General features: G+C 41.2%; 2 protein-coding genes across 3 annotated transcripts in view; one reads left to right on the forward strand and one right to left on the reverse strand.

Annotated features, from left to right (window-relative positions):
- The window catches only part of LOC119740286 (HEAT repeat-containing protein 5B-like), a 95,048-nt gene that overhangs the window by 56,002 nt on the left and 15,147 nt on the right, over positions 1-23,899 (reverse strand). For both annotated transcript variants that reach the window (XM_038215550.1, XM_038215549.1), the window contains 9 exons: positions 20,368-20,573; positions 19,103-19,314; positions 17,786-17,894; positions 16,614-16,763; positions 10,362-10,530; positions 8,826-8,977; positions 7,495-7,744; positions 5,465-5,605; positions 4,096-4,346 (listed from right to left, as the gene is read on the reverse strand). In XM_038215550.1, the coding sequence (XP_038071478.1) occupies positions 4,096-4,346; positions 5,465-5,605; positions 7,495-7,744; positions 8,826-8,977; positions 10,362-10,530; positions 16,614-16,763; positions 17,786-17,894; positions 19,103-19,314; positions 20,368-20,493 (1,560 nt within the window). In that variant the 5' untranslated portion in view covers positions 20,494-20,573. The remainder of the gene's footprint in view (positions 1-4,095; positions 4,347-5,464; positions 5,606-7,494; positions 7,745-8,825; positions 8,978-10,361; positions 10,531-16,613; positions 16,764-17,785; positions 17,895-19,102; positions 19,315-20,367; positions 20,574-23,899) is intronic.
- Positions 12,800-15,199, forward strand: LOC119740287. Its single transcript, XM_038215551.1, has 3 exons — positions 12,800-13,160; positions 13,898-14,085; positions 14,240-15,199. Exons 1-3 carry the CDS (start codon positions 13,121-13,123, stop codon positions 14,414-14,416), a joined length of 405 nt encoding a protein of 134 aa, XP_038071479.1. The 5' UTR covers positions 12,800-13,120; the 3' UTR covers positions 14,417-15,199.

Consider the following 23,899-nt stretch of genomic DNA (forward strand, 5'->3'; position numbering starts at 1 on the left):
TGTAGAGGAAGAATGGTTGGATAATTTGAAGACCTTTGTACACATATATTAACTGTTAAATTTAGGCCCTACATTGTACATTAACTGTTAAATTTGGCAAGTTACAAATTTACAAGATTTTGAAGATTATAAAAATGGAGGGATTTTGATTAAATGATTTTCCTGATCGACAACTGACATTTAATTTTTGTGAAAACCATAACTCAACATATGAAATGGTTAAATTGTTTAAAGCTCATCGCTCGCTGGTCTCCCATCAGACTCTCCTCATCCACCTGGGCTTAACCTGCTGAAAGTCCCCCTGTTCTGCTCCTCAGTGGTGACTCTGTTGCCATCCAGCCACATCTTGGTCGTGGTACCATCATGCATCAGGTCTCCGTCCTCGTCCTCTTCATGGATGGGGTCGACTCTTTTAGTTGTGTCGCTGTTGCCTTAAAGCTCTGGGCAGGTGCATCCCTTAGACGACCCGATTATCCCTCGCCTTGATTCAATTCAATTCAATTCAATTTTCACTTCAAAGACATTTATTTCCATTTCACCAATTCACAACAAGCAGAATAAACAAACTATTAAAACATTAGGTAAGTATGTAATAACAGAATAATAATGGTGAAAATGGAGGCAGGCCCCGGTAAGCATGTGCTTGTGTTGGGGAAGCCTTAGGACAAAGATTGGACAAAACAGTCAGACAGGACAAAGGAACAAAAATAAACACACAAACAAACAGATAATTATACATGGTTATGATGTAAATACAGTATTACGTAATAATGAAGTGTACGTAATAACAGCAACAAGCATAACAGCAATTATATATAAGAACGTCGATATTTCGGTACAAGACCCTATTTGCCGGTACAACCCTCTCAATGCCAAGCTTGTCACAGACACTCGACTACCACAGGATAATGACTAGCAGAACTCCAGAGCCCTAACTAAGGCCTAGCATCACCAGTGTTTATGTCATGCTTGACCACGTCCGTGTGACCGATGTCATGGTCACCCTTGGACAACACATCCTGAAAGTCTATAAGACATTTCCAGACATCATCATGGTACTTAGCCTCTGCATTGGCTGTACTCCTCTCATTTAAGTCTCGCAAATACAGGGGCAACTCCTTCCCTGTGTTTGCCTTCACATTCAATTCATCATGAATTGAACTGGGCTCAATCTGGGAGATCATTCCCGCTGTTGTCCCCTCATGTGCAACTCTTTATCCCTTCCGGGATTGAAGACCTGCAATAGAACAACATCGGCTTTAGTCTCAACAAGAGATCTGGCCACCGCCAAGCCTTCTTGGCTACACGTCACCACCACCTTCCACCGGTTTGACCATGGCTGGCCCGAGCAATGGTCTTGGCCTCCTCTTTGAGACTTTGCTCTAAATTCACAAGCCTCCGCTCTGTTCCAGAGACCTCGCCAATTTAGCGGGCTGCCGGTCCAGCAAACTGTGCTGTTCGACCTTCTCAAAATTCTCAGTCTCCAGCGCAGCCTGAACTTCTTCCAAAGTTTTTGGACGGGCTCTACTGATGTCCTCTCTAATTGAGTGGCTGTCAACGGCATCTATGAAGTGGTTCTTTGCCAACTTCTCTCGAGCATCTTCCGGTATTTCATGGATTGCCTGCCCTAACTCTAGCTATCCCTCTTTTGGCTTTTGGCGCCAGTGTCTGAGCTCAACGAGATACTTCTCACTCTGTCAAGCTGACCCAAGCCTACGCCCAAGCAACTTGACCAGCGCACTGTACATGTGCTTTTTACCCGAGTCGCCCATCAACCACAGAGCATCCCCTTGCAAGCTTGCGGATAACCACTTCGCAGCTTGCTCTTCGCTCCACTGGTTTACCTCAAGGCACGTCTCAAAATGGCAGAAGTACTCCTTCTAGAGCACTTTCCCATTATATCGGTCAGGGGTTATGTTTGGCCTGCGATTTGGTCGCTCCAAACTTCCCTTCAGACCCAATTCACTATGGACACATGCCTCTCGTTTAAGTGGCCGAGGACCTACTGACCTACAAGGTGTCCACTCTTTCAGCTGAACTGCTGTTCTTCGCCTCGACTGGTCGAGTTGCGAAACTTAGCAGTTAACTGTGCACCCTTGTAGGGGTAACCTTCTCCCTATCACAAACAAACAGGTTAGTACTTGGCTTACCCTGTTCCACGCCACCGTGCCCGGACAGGAACAGCATCAGGTTGTCTATGACTTGACTCTCGCATTCCAAGGCGATTGGCGTTGACCCAGCTTGGGGTTTTATCCTTAAGCCTGAGTCCTTCAGAGGCGTACTCTACATAAACCTCACCTCCCTCCCAAATTTTGGGACTCATTCAGGCACCACCTTAGTGCCAGACTCTCGTCTCCCGGTTGCTCCAGACACATACCCAGTAGTCTCTTCGGGCAACCTCAGCTCAACATCGGTTATCTACCTGATGGAGCACACGCCAGCTCCCACCTGGCGTGCCTGTGTTCCCTCCCTTTGGGAACCACCCGACTGCAACTCCATGACAGCCTCCTACTTCTTTGCAATGGTCTTTTTCCCACCACAGTGTTGAGCTTTCATTCGCAGTCGCTGCAACTCGGCATCAGCACTTTAGGTGCCCGCTTGACCCTGCGAGCCTTCGCTCATAACTTTTAACAACCACAACGATCACACACAACAAATAACCAACAATAAATGACAATCGCAATCACAATCGTCCCACTTCTGAAACCATTTGTGGCGGGGATCTCCCCGGGCCAAACCTAAGTTTGTTGGGACCAAGTCTGACACCTATTAAGGTGTAGCTGATCTTCCCGAACCCAAGCTTTCCCAAGACGAGAGACCACTCAGAGCAACCTCAAGGCTTAGGAAGCGGCTATGATTTGGAGGAAAAATACCACTGATTATGATGATTGAGATTACTTTCTGCTAACTGCACAATAATCCAGCAACAAATACACCTTGACAACAGGATTGTCGACACAACAAATGTGATTAGAATTTATTACACAATAATCAAGAATTATACAGTAGTGATTGAGTGATAACGAGGTTGTTAATTACCAGGGTCACTAAATTACACTTGGGAGACAACAGCTCACATAAGCAGCAACGCGAACAGCCTCAACAATGTTAAAGTATGTAGGCAATGTGCTACCTTGTTTTAAAGGGAATATACATCATTTGCTTTTGCTGTAATTTTCAGAAATGGATGGAATTGGGGGGTTGGAAATATATAGCAAATATAGTTACACTGACTTTTTTGAGGTTTTGGGTTCGAAAATGCTATAAAAACCAAGAAAAACGATCATTTTCCTGTAGTCTGGTTCCCTGACTCCATATAAGAAGAAACAGAGCAGTTTACATAAATTGGGGAATTGTAAGGTCAGGGAACCAGTCTAGGTGGCTCGTACCCGTTCATAGGTTTGTAATCGATTGCAAACAAGTGCGATGGTCAATTGGGGCCAGTATTTGAAAAAAAGCCAGTTGTTTCCAACGCTGATCGGCCGATCAGCGTTGGAAATTGATACAAAAATAGTACTTTTCTTGAAAATGACAGTATACCAGGTGCCATGATTTTACAGGATGCTTTATACTGTCATTCACTAACAGTCCAGCAAAGTATTTGAAAACGATTTGGTAGTTTTATTTTTTGATGTTTGCAAATGTTGTATTTTCCCTTTAAGTAATCGATGCCTGAAGTCGCATATACTAGAAAAATCATGTCAAAATCGATATTGATTGTTTTGTAATTTTTTTGAATAGACAAGGAATCTAAGATTCACACTATGCACTTTTGTTGGGGGAAAAATACCCACAAAAGTGGAAAAACTGAAGATGTTTTCCACTGCCGTTGGTGGCCCAATGCATGTCTTTATTTAAAAGCCGTTTTTCTCGAAATGCGGTTTTCGTGAAACTTGGCAGGACACTGTTGAAGTTCCTGCGTCATGTCTTTGAAATAAATTTAGCTACAGAAATAAATTCGGTATCATTGGAAAGTCAATGATTTACCTTTTAACATGATGTGCATAATGTGAAAGTCAAAGGTGGGGATTATTCCTTGTTATGCTACGGCAGGTCGCATAAAGAGCAGGTGGTAATGGGTTAAGACACTCTCACCTTCCCCTTGGCGTGAGGGATCCCCAGCGGGCAGTCCCGCACCCCTCCCAGCAGGGTGGCGATGGCAAAGCTGTAACCCGACACAGCCTCGGGGGAACTCTTCAGGTTGTGGAGCCTGTCGGTGCAGCGGTCCAGCAATGGCGTGAGCTGGGAGGGCAGGGCCACAGCGATGCAACGCAGGCACCAGGCTGCGGCTAGACGGGCCGCTGGGCTCGGGTGCAGGAGTACGCTGGCTACTGCGTCACACATGTCTGCAGGAAGACACAAAATGTATAGTGTAACTCTTTAAAGGCATATAGGATCATTTGCATTTATCCCAAAAGTAACCCAGCGAAGTGTTATTAAAAAGCTTGCTTGAGTTAAAGATCACACTGGTACTACACACCCTGTGAAAGTATTCTGTACGGTTTGCTGTAATTTAGAAGAAATTAAGAAATGGTGATTGCCTGTTCGTTGGAGATAAAGAGTTCTATTAACAAACTCGTGTTTCGTGATCAAAAGGTTGTGAATGCTTTCCACTGATTGGGGGAAACCAAAAAATCCACAAAAATAAACGGCAGAGGGTCTGAGGGTCACCAGAACTCCATAGCAACGAAGGGTATATGTTTGCATCCCTCAAATACCCATTTCTTTCGTTCTGTATAAACTTTTAAAGGTAAATATCACTGCTATGTACGTATACATCAGATTGGAACCAGCCAACCGATCCCGTTAGCTTGATGGTCGAGTGGTAAGACATCTGCACTATGTGAATAAATCTCTTTTGTAAGTATGTGTGGTTCTGAAAAGAACCACACATACTCACAAAAGAGATTTATTCACATGGTGCTACCGCAAACTTATCTTGTCTTAGTATCTTTCCACCATGCAAACCTTCATATCTCACATCTGCACTAGAAAGCAGGAGGTCGTGGGTTCGAGTCCCACCCGAGTGATTTTTCCAACTGTCACTCGGGAGGTAACACACCGAGTATACAGTGTTTATATATCGGTGAGGGCAAAACCTAATTTGATTTAAAAACACTTTTTGGGTAAAACCTCTGGAATTCCAGATAAAAAAAGGATTCTTTAGAATCCTGGTATCAGGCGAAATCCTCACAAAATATCCTGAAATCAGGGGAAAATATTGACAAATCTCATCCCTGATGATGTTATGGGTGCGACATGGCCTATAGACCAACCAAGACCAGGGGTGTGAGTGACCACTGATAAAAATAGCTGAAAACAGCTGAAAGGGTGTAAAAAAGCTGAACTTTGGAAATCTGCTATACTTTGATACACAGCAAGTGAGGAAAAAAAGCTGAAATCCACCACAAAAAAAGCTGAAATCAGCTTTAAAAATGAGATTTCACACCACTGCAAGACTTACTAGCATTGGGTTCGGTAACCAAACTACTGGCGCAGGTAGACAGGGACTTGACCAGACTGCCTAGCTCCTGCATGGCACATATCAAGACGTGCTGTGTGTTGGAGTTGTCGTGGGTGTGACCACCGCTGTCACTCGGCTCAGCTGTGATGAGAAAAGGAGGGATTCAAAATAAAGTCTATTTTTTCACTGACTATTTTTGAAAAGTTGAACAAAGAAATTGCCTGAACCTGCAAACTCCGGATTACCATTCCAGTGCTCTACCAACTGAGCTATTCATGCAGCCCAACCAGTATGTTGGCGATTCCCCACTTTGTCAATATCTTTGTTCAAGGGGCTCTAGTCAGAAGCCATTAACCCGTATGCTATCTTAATTAACTACACCCAACCAAAAAAGAAATTCCCCCCTTAATACTTTTTTGTCTAACTCAAAAACTACTGGGCACATCTCGCTCAAATTACGACTGATCAGTACAAAAATTCCTAAGCAATCCAGCCATACTCTTTGTTTGGCCCAAAACAGTGACAATGTGTACAAAATTATGCAATTTATGACAAATGGTACCGAAAAAAGTTGCACTTTCGTCCACGTGCAAGGTGAGTGTGAACCACAACTTGCACGTATACAAAAGTGCAAGTTCTGTTTTCAGTCTCATTTGTCATAAATAGCATAATTTCGTACACATTATCACTGTTTTGGGCCAAATAAAGAGTATGGCTGGTTTGCTAAGGAATTTCTGTACTGATCAGTCGTTATTTGAGCAAAAGGTGCTCAGTAGTTTTTGAGTTAGACAAAGAAGTATTGGAAGGGGGGGGGGGACTTTCTTTTTGGGTTGAGTGTAGTCCAGTTCCTACAGATATCATACTGCAGGTATATTATCTATCCTTTCCTGACTACTTGCAGTACAACAAAAATGCAAATCCACTCGAAGGTATTCAGAGAAACATTCCAATTAAAATCATGTACTTGCGTTAAAAAAGAGAGAATAAAAACAGATGTGTCTTTGTCGCTCAGTGAACAGTGCAACAAGACAAACCAAAACAAAAATGAAAGCCAGAAACTGTACCTTCAGTGATCAAAGTGTGCTGTGACCCTCTTCACAAAAAAAGGGTAAAGTCGCACTGTGCATTATTATGTAATGGCTCACTCAATGTTGAGAGGGTGAACATTTTGTCAAAATGTGTCAATTTGTTGTCATGAATGACATTCTTTAATACCTAAAGTTTCAGGGTTCATTCACAGAAATGTTGATTTTGATGAATAAAGTGGAAAGAAATTACCGATTTTAAGTGCATCGTTCTATTGTTCTACAACAGAGCCAGCTATTTCAACGCCTGTTTTCTCAGTTGTGTAATTTGAACTCCAAGAAAGGAATTAATATGTAAATATGTAATATCTCCAGAATGGGAGGTGCTATGGAGCTCTACTACAGTCAACCAAAAAACAAGGTCCCCCCCCTGCCAATACTTTTTTGTCTAACTAAAAAACTACTAAGCACCTCTCGCTCAAATAACGACTAATCAGTACAGAAATTCCTTAGCAATCCAGCCATACTCTTTTGGCCAAAAACAGTGATAATGTGTAAGAATTTATGCAATTTATGACAAATGATATCGAAAACAGTTGCACTTTTGTATACGTGGAAGTTGTGGTTCACACTCACCTTGCACGTATACAATACTGCAACTTGTTTTCGGTACCATTTGCCATACATGTAAATTACATAATTGTGTACACATTATCACTGTTTTGGGCCAAACAAAGAAGAATGGCTGAATTGCTAAGGAATTTTGTACTGATCAGTTGTAATTTGAGCGAGATGTGCCCAGTAGTATTGGAGTTAGACAACAAAGTATTTAGGGGGGACTTTCTTTTTGGGTTGAGTGTATATACCAAATGAAAGCTTACATTATGGGCTTTCTAAAACATAACTCAATGTCACTTATTTGCAAAATGATACTCTTTTTTGTGGAGGGGGTCACATATGTACATCTAAAATGTTTTTGAAATTGAGCTGGTTGGGTGGACTCACCGACAGAGTTCATGTAGTTGGTGATGATCCCACACAGCTGCTTGCAGCAGGAGACTTGGGCCTTCTCTCCCAGCATGTCCCCCAGGGTGGAGCGCAGGATGAAGGTGACGCAGCGGCGGAGATAGACGGCATCCACGTGGGTAGGGGTGGAGCGGGGGTTGGCCACGATGTCAAAGACCCTCTCCAGGAACAGCTGGAGGTTGCGCTCCAGCCAGAGACCGCCCAGGGTCCGGACCAAGACCACGTAGGCCTGCAAGATGATAGGGTGACGATTTTGATGATGATTTACATGTAGGTTATAGATTCAGTCAGTGAGATCTAGGATCTATTTGGGTCTTCAAAACCTTTGCTTTGTCTCAAGTTTCGAATTGATCATCAGCTTTAGAATAATTCAGAAGACTTCAATATCCCTAACCCCCAGGGTATTTTGGCTAGAAACCTTGCTTAACGCAGCAACATGCAAAATGTCAAAATGAAAAGGCTGCTCAGTGTAGCAAGATCCATCAGGTCAGACATCTGACGGCCAAACTGCCTCAGAGTTCGTGGTCACCAACTGCAGCAGATACAACTGTGGCATTAATCGATGGGACTAGCTCTCACTGTTTCACAATTGGCTGTTTACGCACTGGTGTCGATGGCTCAATGCAGCACGGTCCCGCAGACTTTTGCATGTACACCTGATGCACTGTGTTGCATCTGGCAGGGTCAAAACTTCAGCCTGATATTGTAAGATTAGATGTTCCTGATGAACCAGAACACGGACCCATACTGAGCCGGAGTCCCCAACATGCCCCACAGTCAGGAGCGTTAAATCTCCTCAAGCCAAAGCCAGAGAGATGCAGCGAAACTTTTGAAAATTGAAAATATTTGTCCATCCAAAACAGTTGCACTATTAAGTCAAATTTGGTACCGTAAGTGCATCATGACAGCTCATAATTGATTGTGTTTGTTAATTTTGAACGAGCAATTTTTGGCTTAAAGGCATATACATGTAGGTTGTTTTGCTTTTTTATCTCAAAAGTAACCTACACAATTAGACTAAAATTTTTTACTTGGATTAAAGATTGTACTTGTATTAAACACCCCGTGGATTATTTGGTCTGGCTTGCTGTCATTTATAGGGAAAAAATGAAGAAATGTTGGTGATTTCCAACGATCAATCGATTGACAGATTTTTGGAAATGAAGAGGGCTATGGACAAACTTGTGTCTGGTGATCAAAAGGTTGTGCATGGTTTTTCATTGTTCTCTAGAAAAGTGCAATATCCACTGAGCTGAAACTTCAACCCACTGCAATCAATAAATGAACACGTCATGAGTGACTATACTCACATGAGTGAATCCGACCCGGACCTCCCTGTTGATCATCCCGCCCCCTTTCTGCTCTCCTCCGCCCGCTTTGAGGAAGCCGGACGTCCCCTTGATGAAGCCCACCGACAGGAGATTGTAGACATCGTCGATGCTGGAGCGCTTGGCTCTAGGGTCTGTCAACACAACAAGCATCTTTTATAAACATTGATATGTAACATGATACGGCGGTCGGGATATGATGTATATCTTGATTAGTTTGTGAACTTAAGTTCTGGAGGTGTTTGACATCTGTATATATTGTCTCCAGAGACAGCAGTGTCAACACCATGCTGAGTAAACTGGGTTGGGAGTCTCTACAACACCGAAGAGCCATCTCCAAAGTCACAATGATGTAACGGATCACCAACAAACTCATCGACATCCCAGACAACCACCTTATCCCGGTCAACTCATCTACCAGAGGCAACAGCCATGCAGAAACTCCTCATCCCACCCACCCGTACAACCTTACTGAAGGGCTCCTTCTTCCCAGACACCATCCGCCTGTGGAACTCACTGCCCCAGCAAGTTGTTGAGTCACCAACCCAGGATATCTTCAAGACCAGAGTGAACGGTGTCACCTTCAGATAACCAACCTGTCCCAAAATAGCTGTTTTTACTTGCACATATTTGTCTTTTTATGCCTCGAGTTATGTCTGCACCTGCTTGTTTGCACTTCAACCAATGTGCGAGTATACTCCAGCGGAGGTTTCTGCACAGTATAGAAAGATGATGATGATGATGTATTGACTCAAAAGTACATGGGTCACTCCATATACATGTATTTAGGGTCCAAACTGTGACATTTTTCCTGTGCCTGTTACCTTTGTAATTTGCCATTCAGTTATCATAAAGAATGACTTCAATTTCTTTCTTTTTTAGGTAGGTAGTTTACTATTCATAATCACTCTTGGAGGGCAACTGCATTAAGGAGTGCATCAGATAAAATCACATATCAGATGAAACACCAACAGGGAGTCGGGGACAGGGAAAAAAGTGGACCTCACATTTATAGAATGAGCCACAAGTATTCAACATGCAGTGACTGTGTGTTCAAATACAATTTTCAGACATTTGCAACTCTGTAGAACTTCTTACATCTACTTTACCATCTTTCATTTGGGAAGAAACTTTTTAAATGATTTATGCGCTGTTCATACATGTTATCAACCATTCCAACTTCTGGTGCCTGAACGTATTTCTGTTGTCAAAATTATTCAAAGCCTAGTATCTTAATTCCTGATTTACGTATCACGATGCCTATCACAGTAATCTTGTATTAAGATTATCAGTAAAATGTATTTATGCATTTTCACACCCAATGTGCACAGTTCTTAAACCGGACATTAGACACCAAGATCTGACGATAAACGTAAGACCATGATTTTCCAAAAATGCAACTCGTTAAGCTCTCATTTATAGAAATCCTTGCAATACCAGGATTCGAATAAGCCCATCTAAACTATGAAGAAATGTAAGAATCCAAAACAAGAAAAGGCGACTATTTTCCTGTCCCACCTTTCGAAATGTTGGTCTGAGTTGTGGCCAGCAGAACTCCAAGAAGCTTGGACACTGCACTGCGGACGTCATAGTTGGAGCCATCCAGTGCACGGAAGCACGTCGAGACCATGTTCTCCAGCTCTGTTGTGTGCAGAAAGTTGCCTTCTTTCACCAACTCCAGCATGCACTGAAGGGAGAAATCAAACACTTGCCTCAACATTTTAACTTGAGTTATCATTGCAGAATTTCTAAATAGCTTTGCCAGACAGCGAGTAATTGCTTAAAATGGCGCTGATCCATTGTACAAAGCATACATGCTTCCTCGGACAGCGCAATCTTCACTAAATGGAGTAGCCATAGGTTAGCGAAGGATTTGGCTTCAACACTTGAACACCAGGGCCCAATTTCACGACGCTGCTAAGCACAAAAATTGCTTAGCACAAAAGAAGTCTGGCTTATAAAAGCAGGTTACCAGCCAAAACTCCAAGTGATGTATACTGCTCGTGATTAATATTCACCTGTTGTTTGCTTTTTTTTTTAATAGCATGAAAATCACAACGATTTTTGGCTGGTAACCTGCTTTTATAAGCCCAAATTTTTTTGTGCTAAGCAAATTTTTGTGCTTAGCGCCGTGAAATTGGGTCCACGGCCTGATGTCTTTGCATTGCTTATCGCAGCAATTTTAACCTACGGTTTGCATATGGTAAGCATGTTTCATAGGTTAGGAAGGTACATGTATATGGACTCCATGCGCAAACAAGAGAGGTCACTTTTTGACCACTTTCGAGAGCCCCGTGGACGGGATATACATTGTACCGCGTGTGCATACTGGTTTGCCTGTATATAGTGCGAAGCACGCACAACTCATTTAATTCTGAATGTGCACAAAGCCATAGCATCTTTACGTGAGCGTCAGGCGATGTTGGCAATGCATGGGAATGTCTTTCCCAGTGGTCTACCCAATTTTCCCCTTTCTTACCATTGAGGGGGTACTTGTGCGCGGAGTCCATTGGCTAATCACATTTATACATCCCACTACTAACGATCTTTGTAAAAGGGTAAGTTTGGGTGCTGACCTTTGGTCAATTTGCGATTTAAATCACGCATGCGTAGTCTGTTTTTCACTCAAACGCGTCTAGTCGATCCACTAGTCAAATCTGGTTAGTGTGTGACAACAACAGGCCTTCACGTTGTTAATGAAGCAAATTTTGGCACATATTTTAAATTTTTAAAATTATTTTCTCTACTTAACTTTAGCGCAATAAATAATTAATTATCTTATTGTAAAGATTTATTTTTATGTTAAACTATACTCATACGTTTTTAACATTAACTGTGATAACAAAAGTTTGCAAAACTTGCCCCAGTATACCTTTCTGCCAACTTGAAACAGTGATGTTACTCACAAATTTGTCTAGAGAAACGGTGCTCTGGGACTAGGCTGATCCAGCTGGACTAGCTAGTTAAACCATGCAGCGACATCTAGATCGACTATGGTTAAGTCTAGTCAACCCTAGTCACCCAACCAAACTTGCTCAAATTTGGCCCTGGTCTATGCAACGATACAACCAATCCATTAAGTGTGCGTTTATGAGAAGACCATGCAAAATCCTGAAAAATCGACAAGGTGGGGGGTCAGCGAATTAAGTTCAAATCTTGGCCATTTGATCCCCACCTGAGACGATACCACTCGGTGGAGTAGCTCGATAAATAATCACACGGTGGCCGAGTACGGGGCACCAACAATTTTGAGCAAAAAGGGTGACTTCCGGGGAGTAAATTTGTGTTGTTTCTGGTGTAAAGTTATAGCCTCGTTTATACCCTTAAACTAAATCGTTTACTGTCGACCTACATATCAAAAGAAAGGGTTTAATCTCCTCTAAACGATGAAATATAAATCTTTGATATGCAAGCATTTACTGCGGAGATATAGGCGTAAGAAAAACACGTATCAGCTCTATTACGAAATGAAGTCCTTTACGCGGTAAACCATAACTTAATTAATGCAGGGCTGAGAGTCAACAAACTTGGAGGAAATATAGTTCAGATATCCGACTACAATAATAAAAAATAAAAAAACTGTCAGCTCTTCTTATTTTTGTTTGCTCACGGTCAACAAAGTTGAAAAATTCCTAATTTTCAAGACCAAACCTACATAGCCCCCTAGACAGTTCCGAGTGCAATTGGTTGCCCTTAATTGACATTTTGCAGGAATTGTTGTAAGAGCATAACAAAATGTACATTTTGCAGACTTCACCTATTGGGTGGGTGGGTGAGTGGGCTACCTTTGGTGGTGCGCACTGATCCGGTAGGAGGGGAACGTCCTGTTGCCGCCCACCCAGTTAGCGCGCGGTATCGAAAGAGGGCGCCCTCGCATTACATTACCGTCAAAATGGCAGCCATGGACATGCCGTCTGTACGGCTGCAATGTGATTTTATTAATTTTGAGTATAGCAAAGCCATCGAATGTGGTGCAAATCCCTCTTATCTGCGCGAACTAAATACAGTGCAACTTAATCGATGCACAAAAGACATACGGAGCCATTTGCAGAAGTGGAAAGTCGCTGCATATGATGTGAATGTCGAGTGGAAACTGATCCTCCTGCGATGTGGTTTGTTCGACGTCGATGCATACACTGATAAGACAATACGTCCAGCGCATAGATACAAGTTAGGGTTGAGTTGGACATCATCAAGGAAATGTTGTCATCCACTCCATAAAGGGAAAGGCAAACCATTCCGTGGTGTGAATAAAGCAACTAGCCGTGAGATCATAGATGTTTGATCGATGGGGTACCATGATCACTGTTGGAACAGGTAAGAAGACAGAAATCAAACAAAAATACATTTTTGAAAATTGAAATGAATTAATCATGGTCAAGGTCCATTTCTGATCAACTGACTTTGTTCCTGGGTAGGTTATATCAATTAAATCCAGTATCATGCAGTTGACTTGGGACCAGTGAAATTTTGTGTGAAATATTGTGTGAAATATTGTGTGAAAAATTAATACTGGTTGTCACAGCTCTGGACCACACACATGGTTTTCGGCAGTGGACACACATGGTGGATATTTAGCCGGAGCTGGATTTTGAATTATTTTTTTTTATATAAAGAAAGTTGGAACTGCACTGAACATGGCGCAGTTTGGGGAATAAAACATATTTTTTTTTTTTGCACTTACATTGTTTTTTTTAACTTTTATTCACGAGATGTGACTCATCAGACCATTTACAACTTAAAGAACAATTTCAGATTTGTTTCCCCTTTTATACAAATCCTCCAGAGCCAGCCACATCAGAAAAAGAAAAAGTAATAAGTGCAATTAAATACAGGCAATATAAAATAATAAAAGAAGATTTCTTATTTTTTATTTATTTATTATTTTTTTTTGGGGGGGGGGGGGAATTTATGACATGGGTTTTGTTCAAGGCATCTATTGCTCAATATTGTTGGCTACATACGCCCCGCTTTATATCTTTTACTTTAAAAAAATATTAAGCCTGCTGCGGCCTTAACACTTTGTTAATTCTCACTGTTCATATAACTTTCAGGTATCTGTAGAGGTTGTCTATCTTGGCACAAACAAGCAGTTACGCACCAGACAGCGGAACAATTACCATCTAGCGATGTGCTCTCTAAGGAACAAGAAGAGCAGCAGTGTACAATCAGTGATTTCACATCACCGGCTGGTGTACCATCTCTCCAACCCACCGACACAGAGTGCACTTCAGTTCATGAGGTAAAGAGAGTGAACTAAGAATGGACCTTGACATATTGCACCTCATTTATCACAGATGAATTGTAAGCACTCTTTTTTGAGTACATCAATTTGTATTTCAACCCTATATGTAGCATGCATCTCACTGTTTTTATTTTCTCATGATTATTTCTAGCATACATCTGAGTCCTCATCAACTGATGGAGATATTACACAGGATGTAGGTGCACTTGACTCTTCTTGGGCTCCAACCCCCCGACCAAAGAATGTGGAGCTGCAATCCCTGAACACTTTCCTTACTCAGGGGGGAATGTCTGCTGTTGATGGGCAGCTTCATCTGTCATTAGAATAAGCATCTGAGACTGATAGCACCATCCATTATTATAGAAGGAAGGCAAAGGAAGCCTTTGGTTTAGTTCTTCATTGTTTAGCACCAGGTCAAGAAGATGGGCTCATGAAGATTACAATCGGTGAAACAACTGCTGAATCATCACAAAGTGGTCAAAATTTTGATAGTAGTGCCCGTTTTCATTTTTTTTATTGCATCCTTTTTTACCAACATTTTTGCATTAGTGGTTCCATGTTCTCTTCCTTTACGTATTTTGTGTTTAAACAAAGGGTTATCATGGTTTGTTATTGGAAGACAGTGACTGTTCTTGTTTTTTAATGTTAATTTAAGAAGGAAAACAATTTCTTGATTTATATTTAATTGTTTTTTCGAGTTTGATCGTTAGGTTGTTCCATGTGTCATTCTATTTGATACTGTGTTGGTTCAGTTTTCTTCTTTCAACTTCCATTTAAGTTTAAAGTTCAATTTAGTTTTGTACAGTTGACTCTCGTTATAGCAAGGTCGGTGAGACTGCCCAAACTACCTCTTTAAACAGAAATGTTGCTTTAAAAGGACAGCGGAACGAAGAGACACAAAGAGAACTAGGGATACGAGACCTCAGAATGTGCTCTATATAAGCAGCAGTAGAACATCTTTGTAAAAGTGTTCTTTATAACAAAAGTCGACTGTAGTACTACCATTTTACTTATTTGGTGGGGTGGATAACAGGTTTAAGGTTTGGATAAAAGTTAATTTGGATCCTTTTTGATTATTGGTTTTTTGAAAGTTTTTTTTCAAATTTTGGTTGGTAAAATAAATCAATTTTTTTTGGTCTTTCTAAAAATTTGTTTGTCATTGTTTCTATTTATTCAAATTCCTTTCTACTTGTTCCTACCCCATCTAGGTGTATCTCATTTTTGACAACGAGTACCCCAACATTTAGCGTTTTTCTCATTCAATTTATTATTTTCCAAGTTTATTAATTTTCCGGGTTACATTAACATGCCAAAAAATAACAGAATTGTCATCCAAGCCTCATCATTCCCACATTTGGTGCGCGATATGTGGCAGGGTGTAACCCCCCCACCCCCATTGTGTCTTCATTGTGTTCTGGTAATCTCAGGAATTCTTTAGATGAATATTGGGGGATACTTTTGTTAACAAAAAGACAAGTGTGTGTTGAGTATTGGAACATTTGTGGGGACTCCCTCTGCCACAAATCGGGCAGGGTATACATTCCATCCTGGACTCTGAAAGGTGGCGGCCATATTGATTTAAAGTGAACCCCCCTACCCTAAAAATGGGATAAATTAAGGAATTATAGCACCCCTTATGGCGTCTCCAGTATTAAAATATGCCAAAAAAAGCCCTCTGTTAAAGATTTTTAAAAACATTTTTGACGTCATTATTTACAAATTGGAAATTTAAAACTTGGTAGCAAATTTCATGAAAATTGGTTGTCGACTTTTGAAAATACAGAAAAGGGGGGGGCTGTATGTCCCTCCCCCGTCCCTTTACTAGCGAAAAATAGGGGTAAAACAGACTCCTGCCAATTTATACTAAAAACTGCTGACAATGTTTTTATTCTTGATACTTAAGGACCATGATAAGAACTCTCTTTCACCTGAGTGTCATTGTTCAAAGACCTGCACTAATGACGCTACGGCGACTTAAAGATTGCTATTTCTATGACTCAACTTTGGGGGTACCCTTAGTGCCGTTGCCTCCTGAGAGCAATTTTTTTCTAAATTTTGAGTACCTGGTTTTAGGTCAGGATACAACCTCAGCACCCTGCAAATTTCATTTCTCTGCTGCTTTCCCCTGTTGAGCAGCAAGCGTTTAAACGTTTGTACCCCAAAATCATAAAAATCTCCATTTTTCACTAATAAAAACACATTTTTGGCTCTTTTTTCTGCTACGGAGGTCAGATTGACCAAATATTTTGTACAACCTCAAGGCTACCTATGACCCACCTACCCCCCAAATTTTAACCAAATCCGCCGACCCCCACCTTGTCACGGTCTGCATGGTCCTCTCGTGGACATACTCTTAAGCCCTGATATGCGTTCACTTGCATATGACACGTGCAACTGGGATGTGTAACATGTCATTGAAGAGGCGCCATGTTGTTGCCCACACTCTATGTTTTTGACTTCACTCTTACTCTGTGGAAGCCGATCGCAAATTGACAAAACCACTTAAAAAATTTGGCATCGCCCACCTTGGCAGCAGCACACCGGACTGCCATGCTCCTGTCCTGCAGGGCGTTGCGGACAGCCTTGTAGATATCTCGATGGTAGGATTGAGCCGCTGAGCCCAGGCCCTTCACGATCCTCTGCAGGCACAGCATGATCTCACAACGGCCTGTTGACTGTATATTGAATTTAAAAAAAAATGATCAGTGTGGTTTTGCAGCCAAGTATCCCTCAATACAAGAATTCCTTAATAGAGAATGATTAGAGCACACTTGAGTATTATCGCATCCATGCCCCAGTGGTATGAATGAGGTCCCATGCACCCCCTTAACCCAGCAGTGTGCCACAGTACTGAAATTATCAGTACATCTTTAAATAATGTTTAATTACTCCATCATTTTTTTGTCAAACATTTCATACTCCACAAGTTTCCTATTAAGACACAGCTAAAAAGCATCGCGAGTACCCCTTTAACACTGGTTGAACTTTTCACCCAGAATTTCCGAGGCAAAGATCAGAACCAAACCAACTCCCATATGATTTTTATTGTCCAGCTCTCTTCACATGATGCCAACAAATCTAGCAAGGTTTGAGAAATAGTTTTCGAGTGGGGATTATTTACTTTAACATTACAAGCTTGGCATCATTTACATGCTGTTGGAGGTCCGGACCTCCACCAAAATCTCTCAAGGAAATTCACCAGGGAGGTAATATTTTTTGGTCATTTTCTAGCATGGGTGTCCCCTTCACACTATTGCATTTTTGTATTAAAGATATCTCAAGCATGAGAAAAGTTCTCAAGCACTGTAAGGTTTTTTGGTCTTGTATAAAGAGGGCTTTCATTGGGCCGCTGTCCTGCGCACAGCAAAAACAACGATTTGGCAGTCCACACTAGATCAAATGAAATGGATGTCTTGATGACCTCAGCTGGATAAGGATGTGAAAAGGCTGTCCAATTTGAAAGTCTGGAGTGTAAAACCTCTTTGATTTTAGACGCCACTAGTACAAAATGCAGCCATCTCTGGAAACTAACGTTAAAGTTCATTGACTCTGCGCACAAAATGTGTGCTGGAGATGGTGAGGTGATATATATTATATTGAATGTCACTGCGCATTGTTTCAATTACGTCTTACAAAGGTAATTGATTCCGTTATCAAAGAGTTAAACTGATCGGAACAACAAAATCTGTCTTCTTACCTCGGCATTTTTTAATGCTTTCACAAGGCCTTGAATGGTTTCTGGAAAACTACTTCCCATCATGCGACCAAGTTTCTCGTACATTGCGCCAAGAACAGCAACTGCAGCCCTAGCACAAAGAAAAGAAAACAAAAGGAAAAAAAGTCATGACCCTTTTGACCAACGACTTGGATCATTATTGAAAATAGGAGTGAAACAAAACTGAAGAGGCATTCATTTCGATGAATTTCGAGAAGGTTTTTCTCTTTCATTTTGACCACTTTTTCTGGAACAGTCTGAAAAACGTAAGCATTATCACCTACAGTAACTGGCTGACTGATGACAACTTTGAAAGTTGTCAGAATATTTTTTTTTCCTTACTTGTTAACTCAACTGAAAACTAGAGCACATACAGGTATACAACTGAAACCCTGGCACCAATGCAAAAACATGGTTAGCCCTTTCACTTATCATATCATCAAATATAATGTTTCACTCTTTAAAGCCCCCCAGTGTTTGGAAGATCCACACATCACCAGGTACATGCTTTTAATTCTTATTCATAAATACCTCAGACAGTTTATTCCTATTGGTCGAGAGCCCGTCACGTGGCCGGTCTTAAACGGATGATAAAGACATGGCTAGCTGGTTTTAAACACTTTTCCAGTGTCACATAAAATGTGGACTCCTAAAAATCCAGTGCCTCTTACCGTTTTATTGGTTGAACGTTCACAATCCTCACGTAAGCATGCGCAACACTACCATGACTACCAGCGAGTCAGAATTTTATAGTTCTAAATTCAAAACGCAACGCCCCAGGTGCGTTCTGCGCGACATCGCGCAGAACATGCTACGCGGGCGTCAATCTCCATAAAAGGGTTGTTTACATCTTACTCGCCAGCTGAACACTCCATTATTTTGCTAGAGGGATGTTTCAAAAAGCATGAAGTGAATTTGTTGAACAAAATCGGGACTTTTTTTAACGAATTATTTGATTTATTTTACCGAAAAGGTATTTATGAATGGGAATAAATATGTGCTCCGTCGGTATTTATCACTCTGTTTAAGACCGCTTAGAGTCTGGGTGCTGATAATTACCCGAGCCGGAGGCTCGGGTAATTATCAGCACCCAGACTCTAAGCGGTCTTAAACAGAGTGATAAAAACCTCCGGAGCACACATTTATTCCCTTAGTAATGCAAATTTTGAAGGGTTTGAAGTGTAAAAGAGTAGGATGCCTAATCCAATGAAGAAACACGTCCAAAATTCCTATTCATTTATGTCTGTATCACTTGAGATGTGGAAGAAAAGAGGCACTACAAATGTACACAGCACTTACAATCTCGACGGCAGAAAGCTGGGCGAATCGTCCTTGTTTCTGATGATGTCATTGCAGAAGTTGGAGGTTTCCAGCAGGTCATAGGAATCGCCGACGCTGTAGACGGTCCCGATGCATTTGCCGAGTAGCGCCCTCGTTGGGGGTCCGGGAGACTCTGTGATCTGACTGGTTAGCTGGGCGACCAACTTCTTCTGGGAGCCTTTCAAGTCAGACTTTGGAAGAACAATAAAAAAAATGAATGTTGAAATCCACTTTCTCTGAATCAAATAGATGAACAACAGTCCATATTTTCTGATTGACAAAATCCAGCAGAAATTAAGCACATTCAGGTGAAATAAAGTCAAGCATGCTTTTCATACGCGCACTTGCCATATGCTTACTACATTTTGTGCACAATTGCCATATATGCATGCTCGTGTACATGTAGTTTACAAAACTGTAGACACTACCCATGAACTTGCGCACATTCAGATGAAAATGTGTACCATTATCACGGAACTGCTGCACAGGAAATGTTGATTAGCACATCTGCATGCTCAGTCAAAATCAGAGTTGTAACGAGTCACTGATTTTTGTGACTCGAGTCAGGTCGAGTCATTTGCTCGCAGCGACTCGAGTCGAGTCATTAGGTCAAGAAGGTCGAGTCGAGTCACAGTGTGTTGTCGAGTCGAGTCAAATATTAAGCTCGAGTCAATTGGAGTCATGAAAATTTGAACACTATACAACAAATAAAGACAAGAGAAAAAGTCATTTGTATCATTAACCGTTCACAAGAAGTGAAACTTTGGTCTTATATTGGCTATCTGCTTTGGCTTCGGGTCTAGAATTGTTTTCCTTTGATAAAAGGTCATGACCCACAAATCATGAAATCCAGGATTTTTTACATTTATTTTCGAGGTTTTAGGAGCCAGCTGCAATATTTTTTGCAAAGTTTTGCTTTTATTTTTGGGACTCGAGTCTTATTAGCCTTCGCTCGAGTCGAGTCGAGTCTTCTGATGAGGGACTCGAGTCGAGTCAAGTCATTTGCTCGCAGTGAGTCGAGTCGAGTCATTTACCCATAGGGACTCGAGTTGAGTCCAGTCACCAAAAATTGTGACTCCAGTCGGACTTGAGTTGAGTCATTGACTCGAGTCATTACAACTCTGGTAAAAATCAGCTGAAAACCAGTCACAAGTAATGTCAGTCATGTCGGTAGCTTCAAGTGTGAGTGGCCCTGCACAGCGCCACCTACATGTATGGCCCCTAACTAAAGTCCCAGCTCTCACCTTCTGTGCAGCCACCAAGACTTTATCCAGGAAGCGCAGCCACTCATAGATGAAGATGGGTCGCTTGGACTCGGCTATCTGGGCCAGGGCCTGCTCATTGAGCAGTAAGCTATGAGATAACTCCATCACTGCCTCCTCGTCAGAACCATAACCCGATTGGTCTTTGTTGTCCTCGTCGGTGCTGTGTGTACTACCCAGTGTGAATTCTGCAAAAGAGAAAACAGGAATGATAATAATATTGGCACAAAGATCACGACATCGTCAAAGTTTGTTAATTAAAGCCTTCATACATAATGAGAAACATCTACATGTATGCGGTCCGCGTGGACAAGTACCCCCTCAACGGCATAAGAAAGGGAGGGTTGGGAGAGACACCTGATCACACAATGATGCCTGAAGCTCACACGAAGGCTTTGTTCACATTCAGAATCAAGTTAGTCATGCGTACCGGTACAAGCTTCTCGCTATACGCACACAAACGTGTGTTCACCGTAGACTGTGGACGTCATATTGTCCCTCTTTGTTTGAACTCTAACTTTTTAGGAAGACTCCCATAGGTTTTGTACACGACCCCAATTGCGGGATGTATGCTGGGAATCATGGACGATATTGTTCTCTTTTGTTTTCTGGTATTTTTCGTCCACGGTTTAAAAAGATGAACACGTACACACCCTCCAGTAAGCACTAACGGTGTTCCGTCCACAGGGCTCTCCAAAGTGGTCAAAAAGCATTCTCTGTTGTTCTCTATGGTTACGGAGCCCATACAATAGGTGAGGCAAGAGTGACGTCTTGATTCCCAGAAACCAAAGACAAAGACTGTGCTAAAGTTCAAATTGCTTTCCTGTCATAAAATGCTCCGTATCTGTCTACATAGTACATGTACTACACATACATGTACACATAACCCTATGAGATGACAAATTTACATGCACATTTCACACTATGTTGTACATCACGTGTATTCGAAAAACACATAGGCGTACATGTTACATACATGTATGCACTGTAACAAATAAATGGCTCTAGCCTACACAGGCAGTACAATAATAGAATGACAGTACTTACGTACATGTGTGCGTACACATTCAAGTTCATGTACATGTACACGTATGATACATGTATAAATACAACAGGACTGTCAAAATCATGCACACTTGGGTAGAAAGTCAGAATCAAGTTTGTACTATCAAATTAGACACCTAGCTTTTACAGACCACATTTCTTTATGGTATGTAACGTACATGTAAATGTGTGAACGGGTGTGTGTTTCTGTGTAAATGTATGTACATGTACATGTAGGACACGAAGGACATTGCATACATTTGTGCTTACATGTATGTTAAACATTTCATGGTCATGCAGCATGTGCACCTGTTCAAATAAAATTCCACCAGCAAGCAAGAAACATTGAATTCAGGATCCAGCAGCCCCGTTGAATACATTGTACCTATTGAAAAATGCCAGACACCGACATCAAACTACACAACAAATGATCAGCATGATCACAAGAGACCAGCTACAAGGTAGGACATGTACCCGGTAGGATGAAACAACACGCTCCTTCAAGTGCTCCACACCCCCCTTGAGATGCGCGCGTACATGCGCATGTACAACTGTATGTCCCATCAATGCGCAGTACACGCAGCTGCCCCGTGGCATGTTTAGACGGCAAGTTTGTCCGTGGGGTTTTTGGGACATCAATACGGCATCGTGACTGTGCCTGCTGAGGGTGCATATCTAAACAGCTTATCTCAAGAGCAATCGTCTGGGAGCGTCGAGTCCTTGTTCATTTCCCAATTCTCAAAAACTCTTAGCTCTTTGTTTTTCATCGCACAAACACGAAAAGTTGTCAACGTTTTAACTTTCTCCAAAAAATGAGGAGTTATAGAGTGTAAAGTACAATTTTCTATACTTTAAGGTACACATACAGTACATGTACTTGTACATACCTCATAATGATCTTCTTTGCCTTCGAAAGTAAGGTACATGTACATGTACATGTACATGTACCATTACATGTATACATAGTTTCAAAAGCACAGTCATGCCAAAAACAGCATCCCCAAATGATATCATGCACACCAATGATCCATTGGGCCCACATTGACATCACATGGCAGCACTTGAATGTACATACAGTACATGTATGTACCAGTACCTTCATACATTGTAAATCTATTTTTATACATTTGTTTTTTGTGTATTTTATGTGTTCACAATTAAATTTTGGTGCTTTAGGAGGAGTGAAGCACACTTACATGTACCTGTATGTACATGTACCACAAAGCAAGAATGCATGTGGACAAATTTATGTTTCCCACAGATTTTGCATGCAGAAAGTACATCAACCTTAAAACGTGCATTGTCAGCATGGTTATTACTTGGGTCAATATTGGTCAAGACCCCCATTGGTTTGCACACAATATGCCAGGAGGTGAGATACAAACATTTTGACCATTGGTGGCCTCTTAAATAGAGGGAAGGTTTTAATTGTGTGATTTACATGTTCAGTATTTGATAATAAATGACCATTAATTTGATCAACTACAAACTTGTACATGTACATGTATGTATCAGCAAATCAGCATCAGCATATCCATATCAGCAAATGTACATGTACATGTACCGGGGTACATGTAGTACATGTAAACAGCAATAACAATAAATATAAATAAAAAAAAGTGCATCAATTATTTCTGGATTTTGCAAACTGTTAATAAATTACAGTTGTACAAGGTCAATACACATAAATACCGGTACAGGTCCATTGTACAGATAGAATTAATAATTATCATATCCAATAAATTAACTTGCAGAACTCTGTATTAAGGATGTGACATTTACACGTTTAAACGTTATTTATTTTTTACTGAATTTGTGTAAATTTACCAAAAAGTCCTAAGGAAACCTGCATTTGCTAACATTGTAATAAAAATGGTGAATTTTGAACTTCCAAGACAATCAAAATCAAAGTAAAACCATGCTCTACATGTATTGAAGGATTTGCAGCAGGATACAGAAATGACCAAAATATTGAAGCATACAATGTACAAACCTGTAGTTAGTACGTGTATGGGAACGCCTTTCTCTGCAATGTGCGTATGTACTCAATGCGTGACATTCACCACAAGCAGTTTACTATAAACATGCTCAGATGAAAATTTATGGAATTTCACAACAATGTGGGATGTATACATTTCGTCTTGATGAATGTCAGAAATGTACTGTATCAACGACGCTATTTCAGTCTTGGAAATGCACAACATGTGGACGCAATATGTGAAAATTTACAAAGGGAAATCCATACCTCTTGCATGCTGCAGTAAAAAAAAAAACAGTTTGGTATTTCAACTGCGCAATGCATCTAAACAGAGTTCATTCACAAAACTATTCGGGTAACGGTAACCAAATGTGCAATTTTAGAAAATTTTTCATTTAATCATCCCTTACTCTCTGAGGGTAGTTTACTGCATGTCAGTTGGTTATGCCAATGCCCTCCAGCTGCAGTATATTGGCAGATAAACTATCTTGA

This window comes from Patiria miniata, unplaced genomic scaffold (assembly GCF_015706575.1).
Source record: "Patiria miniata isolate m_02_andy unplaced genomic scaffold, ASM1570657v1 HiC_scaffold_5, whole genome shotgun sequence".
In the NCBI taxonomy this organism is placed as follows: Eukaryota; Metazoa; Echinodermata; class Asteroidea; order Valvatida; family Asterinidae; genus Patiria; species Patiria miniata.

Excerpts from the sequence above, each read along its gene's own strand:
- LOC119740287 (XM_038215551.1), top strand. The coding sequence starts at position 13,121 with ATGTTTGATCGATGGGGTACCATGATCACTGTTGGAACAG. Across the intron at positions 13,161-13,897 it reads CATGATCACTGTTGGAACAG|GTATCTGTAGAGGTTGTCTA; the intron begins GTAAGAAGACAG and ends TATAACTTTCAG. Across the intron at positions 14,086-14,239 it reads AGTGCACTTCAGTTCATGAG|CATACATCTGAGTCCTCATC; the intron begins GTAAAGAGAGTG and ends GATTATTTCTAG.